Consider the following 18,358-nt stretch of genomic DNA (forward strand, 5'->3'; position numbering starts at 1 on the left):
ATTCATCATCATAGAGGTGGGGCTGTTAGCGGAAATAGCTATATGAAGTTAGCGCGAATAGAACCGGAAATGTAAAGCTTCTGTACCTAAATTAAAAAACGTCAAAATAAAAAGTTACAATTATTGGGCAAAAACAACAACACATTTCCGTATACACATTTGTATTCGTGTAATCATATTATATAAACGACGCAACAACCCAAATACACAACAATCACCGGTTAATACGGTGATAATAACGTAGCGGTTAAACGATTGTTTTATTCTGAAGTTTTAAACCGGAAACCGCCTTTGATATTCACCGTTGACTTGCCGCTGGTCGACAACAGCTGCTTTACGAGAAACCAGAAGGCTGCAAAGTAACGTTAGTTGGACGATGCGACATGTAACTTCGGTGCAACAACCTGTGTTGAGGTTTAAAAAGTGTGTGTGAGTGTGAGCCGTCGGCCGCTCGTCCATGGTGTAGCTGTGAGCGGCGCTTCAAGTCTCTGGAAAAGGTGAGTCAAAGGCGTAAATAAAAAAAAAACAGCCGTTAGTTCGCTGCTCGTGACGCTTTTAAGTGGAAGTTTTTGGTCGCGCGCTGTAACGTTACTTACATCATTGAGACTTACCACTTATGCTAGCTCCTAGCTTACCGTCGCTAGCTAGCTAACGCCGCCTTCGTCCAACGGAAAGTAACAGACGTGACGTAACTGGAACACCTTCCAACTCAGCGTTTTGACCGACATCCGTTCAGCGGAACAGAACTCGCCTTTGAGCAACATTGTTGTTGCCAATGAGCCAAACTCAATGTACAGTAATGTAAGCATGCTAAGCTATCTGAAACTTTTTTTTAGGGGAGGGGGCGGGGGTAGAGAGCGCTCCCCGTCAACTGCTCTCCTAATACGGTTTTTGTTGACCAACAAATTAAATGACATGTCAGCATAAGAGTCCACAACATCACCAGATTGTTCGTATTTAACTAACGGATGAAGTGATCTCAGGAGATCAATAGGATCCCTTGTGAACTGCTCCACCAGTTTGGCAGATATTAGTGAATATGTTAGTGGATCCCTCGTTCCTGCATCTGGATTAGGGCTGAGTCCCGAATTGATTCCCCATTCACAAGATCTCGACTCGATATTCAATTCGGTATTTCAGTCTCAATGCCATTTTCGTTTTGTTATGAACGAGATTTTCACAAATGGCTTCTTTTACCTGGTGCATTATTAAAAAATATATTAATGTTTACATTTAATAATAAACCCCCGAAGAAGTTAGATTAATGCATTTTTTGGGGGTTATTTTACATGACCCAAACTCCACAGAAGTCAACAGATCAACTCTTAACAGCACAGGTGATAATTCAACCCCTCAATAAGTAAACATATGAAGCATGTCACGTGATAGGATGTGACGTCACTCCCAACCTGTAGGCGTTTTTTACTCACTTAAGTGTACACAAGCATCTAGTGTATCCTTCCTTTACTATGAATGTGGCTACAGTCTCAGTTGTGTTGTGACAGGTGGAGGTTTTGCCGGTTAGTGTGGTTTTTATTGGGCTCGGACGTCGTTGCCGATGGTCTTTTTCTTGTATACGACGTTGCTTTTGTCCAGCTCTCCTCTGTCCATGATTTAAAGATCGATATGAAACGGAAACCCAGCGTTTAAAACAACTCTTTTCTACTCTCCATCTCCTTCCCCATCATTCTACGTTTACTCTTTTACTCTTCTGTGCTTAAATGCCCATCTGATTATCTTCCCTTTTACCCCCTATTGCTCGCTGCTCCTTCCCCCTCTCCTGCATCCTGTACCTGGCTTCTTTCCTCAGGAGCACCATGGCGATGTGGATCCAGGCCCAGCAGCTGCAGGGTGAGGCTTTGCACCAGATGCAGGCGCTGTACGGCCAGCACTTCCCCATCGAGGTGCGACACTACCTGGCCCAGTGGATCGAATGCCAGCTCTGGTATGACTGATGTTTGTTTTACTTCAGCGTTTTTCCATGGCAATAGTCATCCCTTTGTATGGACGCTGCATTTGGCTGGATCTTTATTGGAGTGCAAAGTTGGATCTATTGCGTTGCCTCTCTCTTTCTCCCATGTTGGCATCACTTGTGGCCCATTTATAGCTCAAGCTGTGATTTGTTAATTTGAACAATTGTGCAACTTGTGTTTGTCCATGTTGAGGAGTCGGGAGTGGATAGTTGGCATTTTGAATGACAGTGTTGTTTCATGTGAACCCAAGAGGTTTCAGTTATGAAATGTGTACCATGTGTGAGATAATTGCAATATTTTGCAAAAGAAAAGTGTTGTTTAGAATTGAAATCTGAGCGTAAAGCAGGAAATGTGCTTTTATTTTAGAATAATTGCTTTAGGGTTTTGGTATGTGCCTCAGTTACCAACATTAGTGGGTAAACAATTGAGAAAAAATGTAATGCAGTTCAATAGAACAGGCCTGGAATGAAACCTAACTTCATGTAGGTTGTATAGTTCAGTTTGTGTTTATTTTAGAGATGTTGATTAGATCGTATGATAATAGAGGATGTAGTTTGTGGTTCTGTTGAACTGTATTGTATTAGAAACCTATATACAACATCCGTTTCTTTCATAGGCCTAGGGTTAATGGTTCATAGTTGATGTGAGGTTTATGTAAATGAAGTAGTGTAGGGAGGCAGCACTTTGCTTTCCATGGTTTGGTGAAGAAGAATGCGATCTTCACAGGGATTCGGTGGAGTTGGACAACCCCGGGGAGGAAGCCAAAGCCAAGCGTCTGCTGGAGAACCTGGTGGCCGAGCTGCAGAGGAAAGCCCAGCTTCAGGGAGGAGAGGACGGCTTTCTGCTCAAGATCAAGCTGGGCCACTACGCCAACCAGCTCAAGGTACCGGCAACATGAGGAATTATGAATTATCAGCCTTTTCTGTCAAATCTCTGCTTTAGGAAGGCGGCAACCTCTGGATCTAAAAAATGAAGCCTATCTGAATTGCCTTTAAACGTATATTCTCTCTGTTGGCCATTAGGGGGCGACTCCTCTGGTACCCAAAAGAAGTCTGATTGCATGGAAGTCTATGAGAAAATGACCCTGTGTGTTTGTGTTTGTGTTATATCTACAGAGCACTTATGACCGCTGTCCTTTGGAGCTGGTTCGCTGCATTAAACACATCCTGCACTCGGAGCAGAGGCTCGTTCAAGAAGCTACAAATGTAAGTGTCAAAGGAGTTCGTTGATGTGTTGTCATGTAAGATTTACATGCCTGAGGATGAAGAGTCACGATATTGTTAGAACCAAACGGAAGGGACAAAAATAAATAAAAGAAATCAACGTGTGGACCTTTTTTGAATGTGTGTAGGCCAGCAGTGGGATTGGGGGGCAGGCCATGGACAGCCTGTCACAGCGCCACCAGCAGATCAACCAGACCTTTGAGGAGCTCCGTCTGGCCACACAGGAGACGGAGAACGAGCTGAGAAAGCTGCAGCACAGCCAGGAGTACTTCATCATCCAGTACCAGGAGAACCTGCGCATCCAGGGTGAGGACGAGGGTTCGAACACAGGAGACGGTTTTCTTCTCTTTGCAGTAGCAGGTGTTTTGTAACGCCTCTCTTCATGCTTCCTGCTTCGTTAGCCCAACTGACCAGCCTGTCTTCACTGCCGCAAGCTGAGCGCACCCAGCGGGAGACCACCCTGCAGAGCAAGAGGACCACTGTGGAGGCCTGGCTCACCAGAGAGGCCAGCACACTACAGAAATACAGGCTTGTATGAAGACCCCACACACACACACACACACACACTCATCCTGTGGTATCAAACCGGGCTGCACAATTAATCAAATATTAATCACTGGATTTGGCTTCCCATGATTAAATGAACATGATTGGCTGCGACATTGACATGTAAAATGTGTGCTCCGCTCATAGGAAAGTCCAAACTATGAAATCATGCGCTTCCTTAAATAACAACCAGCCACGAGGGGCCGATCCAGATGTTCTGGCTTCACTTTTTGGGGGAAATGCCACTCTGGTGTAATGCGTACCCTGCAGCTGCATACTGGGAAACACTTTCCTGATTGTTGTGGCTTCTGTCCAAAGTAGAAGATATATTAGTCATTTAACCTCTCTGACGGGGGCAAAACAAAAATGAAATCTTATTTTGATGCAAATGTTTGTACATTAGCAGGTATGTGAAAGTGAAAACAGTTATCTTCCTATTTAAATGTTAAAAAAAGCAATAAAATCATTTTGTCCCTAAAATCAATCACTCTCAACGTTGATTAATATATATGATTAGCATTTTTGCCAGAATCATGCAGCACATATATCAAAAACTCTACAATGACGATAGAAATCAGTAATAAAAAAATGCAGTTTGTTAAAGATCTTATGTGTTGCAATATGATCACATAAATGTGTAAATGATAACATCAAATTGAGTGTGACACACAGTGCTTGTTATTCATCTCAAGACTGAACATGAATTTGACTTGAGGCCAAAAAAAAGGGAACTTCCGACCCCAGATAACCCGAGCGTCGGTTGTGTCGCTGCCACAAAAAGAAGAAGATAACTGTAAATGTAGCTTCTTATCATCATCCACCTTTTTCCTGTTGCTTACACAACCACGTCCACAAACGGGTGACGTCACCATGACGACTGACCACTTACAGTTTAATTAGAAAAACAAAAAAACAAACTTGTTTGTGCTGTTTCCTGTTAGGGGTTGTGAGTGACGCTGATATTCAGGGTGCTATCAGCGGCAACAATCAATTCCTTGTGAATTTTGTCACTGCGTGTCACAAATACAGATGTTTTTTTTTTTTTTTTTATTCAACGTGTGGCTGGTGGTGTGTTTTGCAGGACTTGTCAGAACAACACCAGAAGACTCTGGCCCTGCTGAGGAAACAGCAGACTCTGATCCTGGATGAGGAACTCATCCAGTGGAAGAGGAGGCAGCAGCTGGCCGGCAACGGGGGTCCTCATGAGGGGAGTCTGGATGTCCTGCAGTCCTGGTAGATATACTGGGCTATTACAATTATGGGGTGGAGATTTACATGCAGTATTTTGAGAAAATATATATTTATTTGAGAGTTAGTTTTTTTTTTTTAAATATAATTCACATAAATCTATTCAAAGCATTAACATATAAACAGGATGTGTGTGCCCAGCCTCATCTTCTCCCCCTCCACCCTGTGGTGGTGTCTCTCCACACTCCACCAGGTGTGAGAAGTTGGCTGACCTGATCTGGCAGAACCGGCAGCAGATCCGACGCTGTGAGCATCTAACGCAGCAGCTTCCTCTGCCGGGGCCGATGGAAGAGCTGCTGAGCAAACTCAACACCGACATCACCGATATCATCTCTGCCCTCGTTACCAGGTGAGCATCAGACGTCACACATCTCAGTGTCGTGTGGAGGTCGAGCTCAGGAGATTGTCTGATTACGGTGATCATGTCACTTACTTCACAAGCACCCGACATCCACAGAAGTTATTTTACTACTCCACCGGCCACAAGTTTGGCCATTTTTACCCCTTTTTTTAATACAGGAGGCTTTGGAGAGGAGTTTGTAATCTCTGGTTGTCACTTTTTATTTGAGACTCAGTCTGCAGCGTTCTTCCAATCCATCCTTTCATCTGCTGCTTAACCACAGAATTTCTTATTACTGCACATTTCTCAACTGAATAAAGTTTCTGTTTCACTTCTCTTTCTATGCTCTGTGTCTCACTCCCCCATTCATGCTCACTTTCTGTTTAAAGTAGACATTTCTAAACATGCTTAAGTAATTAGTTAAATATCTTTTAACTTATTAAAAAAAAGGTATTGTAAGTGAAATATCCTGGTCCACAAATAGGTCATATTCATCCTCTCACCATCGGCTGGCAGCACATAGCTAAAGGTTTTCCTTCTTTATGTATTTGTCAGGGATCATGTTTAATAACGGTTATCTCTTTAGCTTTCCATCTGCAATCCCTCATCTCTGTAGACCAGAGATGTGTCACTTTGCTGTTTTGTTGGTGTTGTTTTTGCAAGGGAGAGTGCAGATTCTTCATTGTCTCCTCTTCCTCTCAGTACCTTCATGATTGAAAAGCAGCCGCCCCAGGTGTTAAAGACCCAGACCAAGTTCGCAGCCACGGTGCGCCTCCTGGTGGGCGGGAAGCTCAACGTCCACATGAATCCGCCCCAGGTCAAGGCCGTCATCGTGAGCGAGCAGCAGGCCAAAGCTCTGCTGAAGAATGAGAGCACACACAGGTGATGACGATGAATGCACAGTAAAACACATTATGGACTAAATAACTAGGGGTGAGATTGCAGAACAACCAAACGAATAGAAAACAGTTTGTTATTGGTTGAGTCCATCATATGAATTTAACAGAAATGTGAAATCTTTATTTTGTTTCCAGCTACAGTCACTTCAGTTTGTGTTAATCCTGTCTTTACTGCTTCCTGTTGCCTTGGTAGTGAAAGCAGTGGAGACATCCTCAACAACAACTGTGTGATGGAGTACCACCAGGCCACAGGCACCCTCAGTGCACACTTCAGGAACATGGTACGCTTTGCTAAACTCACTTGTTTCATAAGTGAATGCACTAAAGGTATGCATCTAAACTAATGTCGTCTCACGTCTTCCTACAGTCACTGAAGAGGATCAAGCGCTCGGACCGTCGAGGTGCAGAGTCGGTGACGGAGGAGAAGTTCACGGTTCTGTTCGAGTCCCAGTTCAGCGTCGGCGGCAACGAGCTGGTCTTCCACGTCAAAGTAATCAGACAGGACTAAGACTTTTACATTAAAGGTTCTCTATAGAGACTTCAGAGCATGCCTGTGATTGAAGGATTGCCTCCCTTTTTGCGTCTGTCCCCTGCAGACCTTATCGCTGCCCGTGGTGGTCATCGTCCATGGCAGTCAGGACAACAACGCCACAGCCACCGTCCTGTGGGACAACGCCTTCGCTGAGCCGGTGAGTGGATTTATTGGTAGTTAATCTTTTAATATCATGCTACAATCACATATCTGAACTGACAGAGTCCGTTTCTGCACCCCTTCCCCGTCTCCTCAGGGCAGGGTGCCGTTCATCGTGCCAGACAAGGTGCTGTGGCCCCAGCTGTGTGACGCCCTGGACATGAAGTACAAGGCAGAGATGCACAGCGCGCGAGGCCTGTCGGAGGACAACATGGTCTTCCTGGCACAGAAAGCTTTCACAAGCAGCAGCAACAACCCCGAGGACTCCCGCAACGTGACCATATCCTGGGCCCAGTTCAACCGGGTGAGGCCAGCTGAATGTAAAGTTCTGACTTACTTGTGCCGTATGGAAACACAAACACAGAAGAGGCCTGACGGAGCTCGTTTAACTTGTGCAGGAGAGCTTACCTGGACGCAACTTCACCTTCTGGCAGTGGTTTGATGGAGTCGTGGAGCTCATGAAGAAACATCTCAAGCCTCACTGGAATGATGGGTAAAGACTCGTGCTGACCTTGTTTTGACAGGAAGCTGTTTTATGGTGACAGCTGATGGCCGATGTTTTCCATTGTTGTGAATATGTGTGTCTGTAGGGCCATCCTTGGCTTTGTAAACAAGCAGCAGGCACAGGACATGCTGATGTCCAAACCCAACGGCACCTTCCTGCTGCGATTCAGCGACTCTGAGATCGGAGGCATCACCATCGCCTGGGTGGCTGAGAACCCCAACAAACAAGGTACCAAGCTGCCGTGCTTTTAAGGTTCTTATAGTGATTCATTCTGATTCATTGTACTCGGTCTGTAATCTGTGGTTGTTCTGCCTTTGACCAGGTGAGAGGCTGGTCTGGAATCTGTTGCCTTACACAACCAAGGACTTCTCCATCCGTTCCCTGGCCGACCGCATCAGCGACCTGAACCACCTCCTGTTTCTCTACCCGGACCGGCCCAAAGACGAGGTGTTCGCCAAGTACTACACCCCTCCGCTCTGTACGTATCAGCCAACGCTCGTTTGTGTTCGAATCCAACTCACGGCTGCCTGGAGCTTTAAGGCAATGCGTCTTCTCTTGCAGCGAAAGCAGTGGATGGATACGTGAAGCCACAGATCAAACAAGTTGTGCCAGAGTAAGTGTTTTTCTTTCTCATTTCAGTCGCTTCAAACTGACGGGTTTGAATAAGTTCTCCGTGTCAATCACTTAGAGGGCAGATATACATTGTTATCTTCTTAACCCATTATTTTAGATTCACCACCCCGAACCCTGAACCCAGTGGAGGAACACCTTCGTTCATGGACCAAACAGCTTCTCCCTCTGTGAGCCACCCCAGCACCTTCGGGGTCTTCCCATCTATGTGAGCACACTCCTTCTATATGTGTATATGTGTTATTTTGAATGTACTTTGGTCGACTACTACTGGTATCAGTGAGGTACACTGTAAAACGTCTCCATTCATAAAACGCGTGTCCTCCGTCTCTGCCGTTGTCCCCGTCAGGAATGACGCCATGTTGGACGCAGACGGAGACTTCGACCTGGACGACACCATGGACGTGGCCCGCCACGTGGAGGAGCTGCTCCGCCGGCCGTTGGCCAGCCAGTGGAGCAGTCCGCAGTCCTGAACCTGAACACCCGAACCTGCAGCACCCCTTCAGGTCTTCATCTTATCCAACAGAAACAGCCACATCCACAACTCAGATGCAAATCCGTCAAATTCTTTACGAGACATAGTCTGGTTTTAAAACTGTCACCCCTCTCTTGTGGTGCTTTTTGTATAATATTTTATATAACAGCTGGTCTCTGATGTTCTTGTACTACACAGCCTTAAAGAAACATTGAAATAGTCCTAGAGGCTATAATTCTCTCTCACAATCAGTGCTTAGATTGAATTTTAAATATAAATGTTAAAATGTGATGATTATATTTGATATGTAGTGTTTTTTTGGGGGGGATTTTTTACCTTACATAATATTTTAATATCCATGAGATTATCAAATGCATCCATGGGCTTTACCAAGTGAATCATACAAAGGTTCAGTTTGAAGACCAGTTAGTATTGACCAGCAAAGCCTATGCTAGATTTAAAAAAAATGATCCAACCTGAAAACCATGCCTCGTGCTGCCACTTCTTCTTTAAAGAAAGCAGCTAGCGTGACTTTAAAAAAGCGATTGTTGGTACTTGGAGCTGTCGAACCAGCAGCTCGTGGAAGACTGATGTGCAATGAGATCATCCAATCATTTCATTCAGGCGAACTATTAGATTTTAAGTCATCGGTTTATTAATCCCTCCCCCTCTGAGGGTTCCCCCACTCTGCAGAGCCGTGTTTCCAAGTGGAGGCCATCAGTGTTTACAGGACCGTAAGTTATTAATCACGATGCGAACCCAATCAGTGGAAACGGCCGCGGTGCTGCTTTCTGTCCTAAACCCATTCAAACGTTGTATGTTCAACAATCGACAGATCCAAACCCATGTTGCTGTTTCTCTAAAAGTCATCTGATATTTGCTTTTCTTTTGTTTTGGACGTCTTGACTGTGACAGTTGTCAGTGGACGACAATCTCAAACATATTTACATGTACGGATGAGTTGTCGAAATGGAACAGCGAGTCCTTTTTGTGTGTTTGCTGAGCTTCGTCCGTCCGTCGTGGATTCCTTTTGGGAGTAATACCTCAAACTCTGTAATACTTCTTTCAGTCCGGAGCCTTTTTCTACGTTCTCACCGCTCGTCTTCCGTGAATGTTTCTGATTTTTTTTTCCTTCTGTGTGGAGATGTTGAGTCTCCAGAGATGTGTCTGTGCATTGTGGATCATTAAGGGACATTTTTAAAGCCATCGACGATTAACCTCAGCCAAGGAACGTCTTATCCTCCTTTTTAGAAAGATAACACGATGAACCTCCACAAAAGTCACTGTGAAATATCCGAGTCCATATATACCAAATAATACCTGACCTACTTTTTGCCTCCTTATGCTTTTTGTTAAGATTGTTAATTAAAAGCTGAAACACCAGCACGTCAACGTGATGTTTATGCTAAATGCAGTACTTTCTCTCCCATCTCCTCTTTGAATCAACGATATATATGTTTTGTCTTCAGTGTAATTCACTCTTCTAGCACACTGCTGCTGTGTGTTTGGCTTCTATGCAGCCTGTTTGGGAACTTTGTGTTTACGTCCACATTGTGCCACGTTTTGCAAAATATGTTTAATGTTGGGTTTGTTGGGATTTGAAAATAAAAGGTTTTTGTAATGAATCATCTCCCACTGTGGTTTATTCATATTATAAAGATTTATGAATCAATATAACATTGTTTGTATATTATTTTTAAAATAATCCAATTTAAAATAGCTTATTTATTGGCCTATTTCAGAACAAACCTATAGAAGCTATATACTATATGTTCATTATATAGGATTTGTAATATAAATTGTGCATTAAAAACTTAAAAAATTCAAAGTACTCGTTATGCAGAATGCCCGCCTACAGAGTGTCAGATTATTATAATATATCGAATGCAATCTTTTATTCTTAGAGTGCAGTGGATGTCATAAGATTTTTATAAGCTGGTCATATTTCTTTATGTAACTTTAAGTTGTTGAATAAATGTAAAAGAGGTTAAAAGTACCTCAAATTGTTGTGTATTACTAGTAAATGTACACCATAAAGGTTAATCATTAACATTGCCTCTATAAACATTGACTAACATTACACAACTGTAACTGAAATCAGGCCACTTCTGTAATACAACCATCATATGACCGACTGGTCACATGACTAACTGTGGATTCTCGTAGGAATTGGTTTTATGGGAATTGCGTCCTCTGATTGGCTGCGAGTTCTAATCGAGGCCAGAGCTCGCCCTCTGATTGGCCCGCGGCTCTTCACTGAATCAACGCTTCCTGGTTTTCTGCAAATGGAGAAATAAAGTTGTTTTTAAACCTGGGTGGGAAACTCGTTGGACTAGGGGGATAAAACATGTCGCCCCGGAGCGGGTTCAACCCGGTCCTGCTCGTCGTGTTGTGCCTGTTCGTGACCGCCGACTGCCGGTTCCCTTCACTGGACCACATTAAACCGGGAGCCAGCGAAAAGGCGCAGGGCAGAGCGGTGGTCGGGCTGCTGAAGCGGCTGCTCGGGACCAGGTCTACGGAGTTCATCGTGTCAGTGAACCGGAGCCTCTCCAACGACAGCCTGGACCTGTGTGAGCTCCGGTACACGAAAAACAATAAGGTGGTCGCTACGGGCAGCAGCGGGGTGGCCGTCGCGTCCGGCATTTACAACTATCTGAAATATTTCTGCAACTGCCATGTTTCCTGGTCCGGGGACCAGCTGGATCTGCCGCGTCCCCTGCCGAGGCTCACCGGCGTCCTGCGCATCAACACCCAGCACAGGTCAGTGACCGCCACCGGGGGGGGAAACACGGTTCAAACACACCGTTATTACCGGCTCTTCACTCCGGCGTACATCCGGCACTTTTAAATGTATTATATATTTATGTATTTTTAATTTTATCTTAGGGGTGAATTAAGGACACCGTCTCAAGAACCTTACCAAAAAAAATAAAAAATAAAAATGCACTTGTATGTTCTTACCTGTAGCACTTTGATCATAGCACTGTTGTACTTACTACTACTACTACTACTACTACTACTACTACTACTACTACTACTACTACTACTACGACGACAAATGTACTATTTGGACAAAAGCGTCTGCTAAATGCCCTAAATGTAAAATGTAAATGTACCTGAGTGTAATTTCGACGTAGCATTAATTGAGCAGGATAATTTCCATTAAATGCTAAGGTGCTTGTTCTCAATTAGTGACGTCATCTGTCACGCTAAACAAAGACAATCGTTACCTTGTAATAGATTAAATTCAATTAAATTGAATCTATTACAACATAACTCAATAGATTACATTATCCAGCAGTATAGAGGACCTTTTTTTTTATTTACAATACACTAATAATTTAGTAGAAGACATAATAGATTGTCTGTAGACATACATACAACTTTTATGTGCATAATACCATACATATCAGACTCTTTAAATATTTAGACTTTCCATAAAAAAAGAGCATTTTATGTCCCATTATTAACACTGACCCCCCCGTCATTATGTAGTCAGACTGCTATAACATTTGTTTATTCTCCTCCCTTTGAGTCCCCCCATATTTATGCTTTGGTTGCAAATTTGAGTGACGTCAGCGCAACAAATCCTCTTCACACGGCTGCACATCAGATGTGTGGCAACTCCTGTTGCTGGGGGCCACAAGACGTCAGCAGATAGGAGGAGCCGGTCCCGTGTAAATATCTGAATAACCAAGTGGCCATAGAGTCATAGAGGCGCTGTGGTAGTTAATTTCTTATTATCAGCCAGTAAAGAACATCTAAAATAATCAATCTCCGACTGTAGAAAAGACGATGTTATGACGTGCCTGTGTGTTTGAATTTTGTGATGTGTGCAATGCATTTAACCGTCCAGTGCAACAAAGCAGATCGGGTGCACGGGTGCATGACAAATGCAGCGTGGTCACACATTATTTTTCATTGTTTACTCTGAGCACTATGGACACTTGTACCATGGCCGGGCCCTTTGAAGGACCCTTCCATTCAATTATTTGTTGTGCATTAGATCTGCATCAGCTCACCCCAGTTATGCCATGTGCACAGTAGTTAGATTGAAAAGGCCACGGCAAGCATGGCACACTTTAGTTTTCCCATGACTACAACTTGGTAGGAAAGGGCAACTCTTAGCCAGCTGGACGCTTCAGTCGTTTTATCAGCTGCATATGACAACAAGTCAAAAACTGGTATGAATCCTTTTTTGTTGAATATCAATCAATATGCACATCATAAATACACTATATTTGACCTTTTATATAACTATGTCAACTGGGCACTCATAAGGAAGGGAGAGAGAGGGGTGCTACATCCAGCAAAGGTCCAAATCTAACTAATCTACTAACATTTTTCTTGAAAAAAGCCTTAAAAAATGAATCAATTGATGAGTACTTGCCCATACATTGTTGGTTGATTGTATAATCGACTAATTGTTACAGGATAACTCAAATAAAATGATATCCACAAGGGACATATCACTTTTTTTACTTTTGTACAATGCAAGAAAAGATGCACGCAGTACAATATATGAACATCCAGAATGATGGAGAATATCATTCATAGGGGTGAGTATTGGCAAGAACCTCACGATACGATATGTATCGCGATACTTTGGGCACGATACGATACGTATCACGATATCTTGATATCACGATGTATATATATGTACATCAGATGATATTGATCAGAGAACAAATTGAGTCAAAACTATTTCATTCAAAACAGCCTCTCAATGTTATTAATTCCCATGAAATTCACTGGGATAAATATTGAAAATAAAATGAAAAAGGATAAAGTACTGCATTCACAACCTGCTAAACATGAATCTTTTTTTTTTTTTAATCGATCTTTGGAGTTGAAAAATCGATATTGTATTGGGCGGCAAAGTATCGCGATATATTGCCGTATCGATATTTTTACCCACCCCTATATATTTATAAATAACCTGATAATCAACTTCAGATTTTGGTGATTTGTGTGGATGAGGTCACTGATATCCTGTGAAGACGGGTTATCGCTATGATAATTAACTCTGTATCTGCGTTGGTGTCTAGATTCCGGTACTACCAGAACGTCTGCACTTTTAGCTATTCCTCCGTGTGGTGGGATTGGCCGAGATGGGAGAGAGAGATCGACTGGATGGCGCTCAATGGAATCAATCTGCCGCTGGCTTTCACCGGCCAAGAAGCTCTGTGGCAAGAGGTAAAGTAATGACACTCCATAAAGAAAATCTACATGAAACCACAGGAACGTGTCGTAGTCATTAGTCGTTTTTGTATCTTTTTAGGTTTACCGAGCGATCGGATTGAACCAGTCGGAGATCGAGGAGTTCTTCTCCGGTCCGGCGTTCCTCGCCTGGAACCGGATGGGCAACCTTTTCGAGTTTGGCGGGCCTCTGCCGCAGTCCTGGCACGTGAACCAGCTCTACCTCCAAGTACTGAAACCTCCATGCTTTTCAAAACAGTCACTATGTGTACAACGAGGGGACATCTCTGACTCTGGCACCACCTAGTGGTGGCTTTAAAGTTTAAACACTGCGGCTGAGAATGAATGTGAAGGCAGCAAAAAAGGCAATAAACAGAAACTTTGACCATCAGAAAAAATGCAAAGATATTATAAGCACATCCCTGTTATTGATCTACTTAATAAATGATTATCGGTAAAATTGAAAGTGAACATATCTGAAATGTTCCTTTTAGTCATTGCACAGAAAAACTGTGTTCATACAACTACACGAAGTACAGTAGCTTGAAGGAGGAAGTTGGTCTGGGAACTGATCAACCAGACGGCACCTTCCGGTTCTGAAAAGTGAAGCCAATACTGAAGTGCCTTAAAACTGCATTCTCTCTGCTGGACATCAGGGGGCGACTCCTCTGGTTGTAAAAAGCCAGCCATTGTTGTGTCTGTGTGTATATTTAAAATGTTTGATGACGACTCCACTCACATGACATTTCCTCTTCTTTCTTTTTTCTTTTTTTGCAGTTTAAAATCTTAGAGCGAATGAGATCTTTCGGCATGATTCCTGTGCTGCCAGCTTTCTCTGGGAACATCCCAAAGGGAATCCTCAGGTGACGACTGTTGTCATTTTATTGAATTGTTGACTCGTCTAAGACAACCAGCCTGTGAATTCAAGGCTAGTAGAGTGAAAACCTTTGAATGACGTGTGTTTTTCCTGTATTTCAGGTTGTATCCCAAAGCCAACGTAACTCGATTGGGGCCCTGGGCTCACTTCAACTGCAGCTTCTCGTGCTCCTACGTCTTAGACCCCCGTGACCCGCTTTTCCTCCACATCGGTTCCCTCTATCTGTCCCAGGTAGTGAAGCAGTTCGGTACGGATCACATCTACAACACCGACACCTTCAACGAGATGACTCCGCCTTCCTCCGACCCCGCCTACCTGTCCGCAGTCAGCCGCTCCGTCTTCGCCTCCATGACCGCAGGTGAGGCGACGAACATCCGACTGACCTCGTCTGTCAGCCTGCTGGTATTTTGGGTAACAAGTGCAATAATTGCCCTAGTTTTGTGACCCACGTATGACCCCATTGAGCTGCCCGCTGATGCCCAGCCATATTGTATCGTTCTTGTCCCTCATCCAAATCTCTTTCTTTTTTCTTTTCTTTGTCCCCAGTTGATCCGCAGGCGATTTGGCTGATGCAAGGCTGGCTGTTCTTCAGTGACGCGGCGTTCTGGAAGCCGTCTCAGATTCAGGCCCTACTCCACGGCGTGCCCCTGGGCAGGATGATCGTGCTGGACCTGTTTGCAGAGACCGAGCCGATCTTCTCCTACACGGATTCCTTCTATGGGCAGCCGTTCATCTGGTGCATGCTGCAGAACTTCGGAGGCAACAGCGGCTTCTTCGGCACCGTGGAGAGCATCAACTCGGGACCCTTCAAGGCCTTGCACTTCCCGAACTCCACCCTGGTGGGCATCGGCATGACGCCCGAGGGCATCGAGCAGAATCCCGTCATGTACGAGCTGATGAGCGAGCTGGCGTGGCGCAAGGAGCCGGTCAACTTGTCCAAGTGGGCGTCGCTGTACGCGATACGCCGCTACGGCAGCACTCAGGAGAACCTGACGGCCGCGTGGAGGCTCCTGTTCGCCAGCGTGTACAACTGCACCGTGCCGCATTACCGAAACCACAACCACAGCCCGCTGGTGCGCCGGCCTTCCTTCCACATGAACTCTGACATCTGGTACAACCCGGCGGATTTGTACAAAGCCTGGAAACTGATTATGGAGGCGGCTCCGTCCCTCATGTCCAAGGAGACCTTCCGGTACGATCTGGTTGACGTGACCCGGCAGGTCCTGCAAGTCCTGACGACTTCCTTTTACCAGGATATCGCGGACGCCTTCCACAACCAGAAGCTGCCCGAGCTGCTGACGGCAGGCGGCGTGCTGGTCTACGATCTCTTGCCTGAGCTCAATCGCTTGCTGAGCAGCGACCGCAACTTCCTGCTGGGGACGTGGCTGGAGCAGGCGCGATCCATGGCGATCGACGAGAAGGAGGCGCAGCTCTACGAGATGAACGCCAGGAACCAGCTCACCCTGTGGGGTCCCAGCGGCGAGATCCTGGACTACGCGAGCAAAGAGTGGGGAGGCCTCGTGGAGGACTACTACGCCCAGCGATGGGGACTCTTCGTTCACACCCTGGTGGAGTGTCTGGACGCCGGACGGCCATTCAAGCAGGACGCCTTCAACCACGCGGTCTTCCAGGTGGAAAAGGGATTCATTTATAACGGCAGGAAGTACCCGACCAAGCCTCAGGGCGACACGTACGAGATCGCCCGCAGGATCTTCCTCAAGTACTACCCACAGGCCTTGAAGACACTATAGTCAGGAGAGACTACGCCTGGAAAAAAAACACTCAAGTCGCAGCAAGAAGAATGTCTTCCTCCACCTCCGGTTTTCCACGGCTATCCCAAAACATCTTGATGTAGAAAATCTAACAGGAAGAACCTGTTTTGCACATGTAGGGAAATCAGTAGGTTTAAATTCACGTCATGCCTTAAAAAAGAGAAGCGGAGTAGAAGTATGTTAAGGATTTACACAAGACTTATTGGTTCGAGTTTTGGACATTCACTTTCCCAGAGTCCAATTAGTTAGGTTCAGAGCTTTTGAACTTTGGACAGAGTTTGGCTAGCTGTTCCCCCTGCTTCCAGTCTTAATGCTAAGCTAGGCTAACCACATCCTGACATGAGATCCATCTGATCAGTCCTCATAAAGAAAGGCCATTTTCCAACCATATCCTTCTAGTCCTTTAAATCCGAGGTACTTTACCAGGGGTGTCAGATCGGATCCAACAAGGGTCGGTGTGGGTGCAGGTTTTTGTTTCAGGACTACCTCACCTGATCCAACTCATCAAGGTCTTGATTGAAGACCGTGGTTGGTTAATTAGTTGACTCATGTCTGGCCCTTCTCGGATACTAGAAGATACTTTACAGTATCATGTGTATTTGCGTATTGTTACTCTAATATCGTGCCTTGTTGTGGGGCAGACCAGCTGGGGGATTTAGTAGGACCAGAACAAATGGGCCACACAAATGTGAACTTGCATAACAATTTTCTACTTAATTTTCAATTTCATGCTTCTGTGGTCAGTGAGACCCGGACCATTACACAATGAGTTTCCTGAGCGGAGGGATTTGTTGAACGGGGAGTAATTACTACGACAAAAAGAAATAAATCTATTTTTGTATGAAAATTCATAGATGTTAAAACCGTGACATTGTACAACAACCACTTTATGATCATTCCTTTTTTTTGTTTTTGATAAATGTTATTTTTAGTTGAGGATACTTTGGGAGGTTATTTTTAGTATTTGTAGATCATTAGTGACTTTATTGTATAAATGCTATTTTTGTATTGTGATGAATTAAACGGTTGTGATGATTCTACTGCTGGTGTGTTATGTGCTGTAGTGTTTTCTGTGTGATTGTCTCCAGGTGTGTGTTATGTGCTGTAGTGTTTTCTGTGTGATTGTCTCCAGGTGTGTGTACCTGCAGGGTGACTCCTCCCACAGCTGAGGCTGCTCAGCCGTCATCAGGGAGAGCTTAAGAGCAACCCGAGTCAGAGAGCGAGCCGGTGTCTGGTGTGTGGTGTGCTTGAGCTTTGATTTTATTGGGTGTGCATTCTTTGTTTTTGTGAAGATTGTGTTACGTTGGTTGTCAGGGCAACAAAGAATAGTTTTGGGAATTTGTTTATTTATTTAATTGCTGCTGTTGTTGTCCTGGGTTCGATTCCCGGCTTGGGCATGTTCTCCCCGTGTGAGCGCGGGTTCTCCAGCTTCCTCCCACAGTCCAAAGACCTGTCTGTCTCTACATGTCTCCCTGTGATAGACTGGTTACCTGTCTGTCTCTACATGTCTCCCTGTGATAGACTGGTTACCTGTCTGTCTCTACATGTCTCCCTGTGATAGACTGGTTACCTGTCTGTCTCTACGTGTCAGCCCTGTGATAGACTGGTTACCTGTCTGTCTCTACGTGTCAGCCCTGTGATAGACTGGTTACCTGTCTGTCTCTACATGTCGGCCCTATGATAGACTGGTTACCTGTCTGTCTCTACGTGTCAGCCCTGTGATAGACTGGTTACCTGTCTGTCTCTACGTGTCAGCCCTGTGATAGACTGGTTACCTGTCTGTCTCTACATGTCAGCCCTGTGATAGACTGGTTACCTGTCTGTCTCCACATGTCTCCCTGTGATAGACTGGTTACCTGTCTGTCTCTACATGTCGGCCCTGTGATAGACTGGTTACCTGTCTGTCTCTACATGTGATAGACTGGTTACCTGTCTGTCTCTACATGTCGGCCCTGTGATAGACTGGTTACCTGTCTGTGT

The 18,358-nt window shown here is 44.8% G+C and overlaps 2 protein-coding genes across 3 annotated transcripts; both read left to right on the top strand.

The window, feature by feature from the left end:
- The first annotated feature begins 314 nt into the window (after positions 1-314).
- Positions 315-10,155, top strand: LOC311033039 (signal transducer and activator of transcription 5B-like). Of its 2 annotated transcripts, none has more exons than XM_084040200.1 (19): positions 315-501; positions 1,814-1,945; positions 2,700-2,856; positions 3,089-3,178; positions 3,325-3,502; positions 3,598-3,728; positions 4,824-4,975; positions 5,184-5,339; positions 6,033-6,212; positions 6,423-6,510; positions 6,597-6,719; positions 6,826-6,918; positions 7,018-7,224; positions 7,319-7,413; positions 7,511-7,653; positions 7,748-7,903; positions 7,987-8,038; positions 8,156-8,263; positions 8,405-10,155. In XM_084040200.1, the coding sequence occupies exons 2-19, from the start codon at positions 1,818-1,820 to the stop codon at positions 8,526-8,528; spliced, it is 2,361 nt and encodes a 786-aa protein (XP_083896326.1). In that variant the 5' UTR covers positions 315-501; positions 1,814-1,817; the 3' UTR covers positions 8,529-10,155. The 2 variants fall into 2 exon arrangements, with proteins under 2 accessions (XP_083896326.1, XP_083896325.1); XM_084040199.1 differs by having other exon boundaries at positions 315-497; positions 1,811-1,945.
- Positions 10,156-10,819: 664 nt separating this feature from the next.
- naglu (N-acetylglucosaminidase, alpha) lies at positions 10,820-17,338 on the top strand. Its single transcript, XM_084039840.1, has 6 exons — positions 10,820-11,290; positions 13,579-13,726; positions 13,812-13,958; positions 14,507-14,592; positions 14,708-14,964; positions 15,153-17,338. The coding sequence occupies exons 1-6, from the start codon at positions 10,878-10,880 to the stop codon at positions 16,355-16,357; spliced, it is 2,256 nt and encodes a 751-aa protein (XP_083895966.1). The 5' UTR covers positions 10,820-10,877; the 3' UTR covers positions 16,358-17,338.
- Positions 17,339-18,358: the final 1,020 nt, after the last annotated feature.

The sequence above is a fragment of the Eutrigla gurnardus genome (assembly GCF_963514095.1).
Source record: "Eutrigla gurnardus genome assembly, chromosome: 22".
Classification (NCBI taxonomy): domain Eukaryota; kingdom Metazoa; phylum Chordata; class Actinopteri; order Perciformes; family Triglidae; genus Eutrigla; species Eutrigla gurnardus.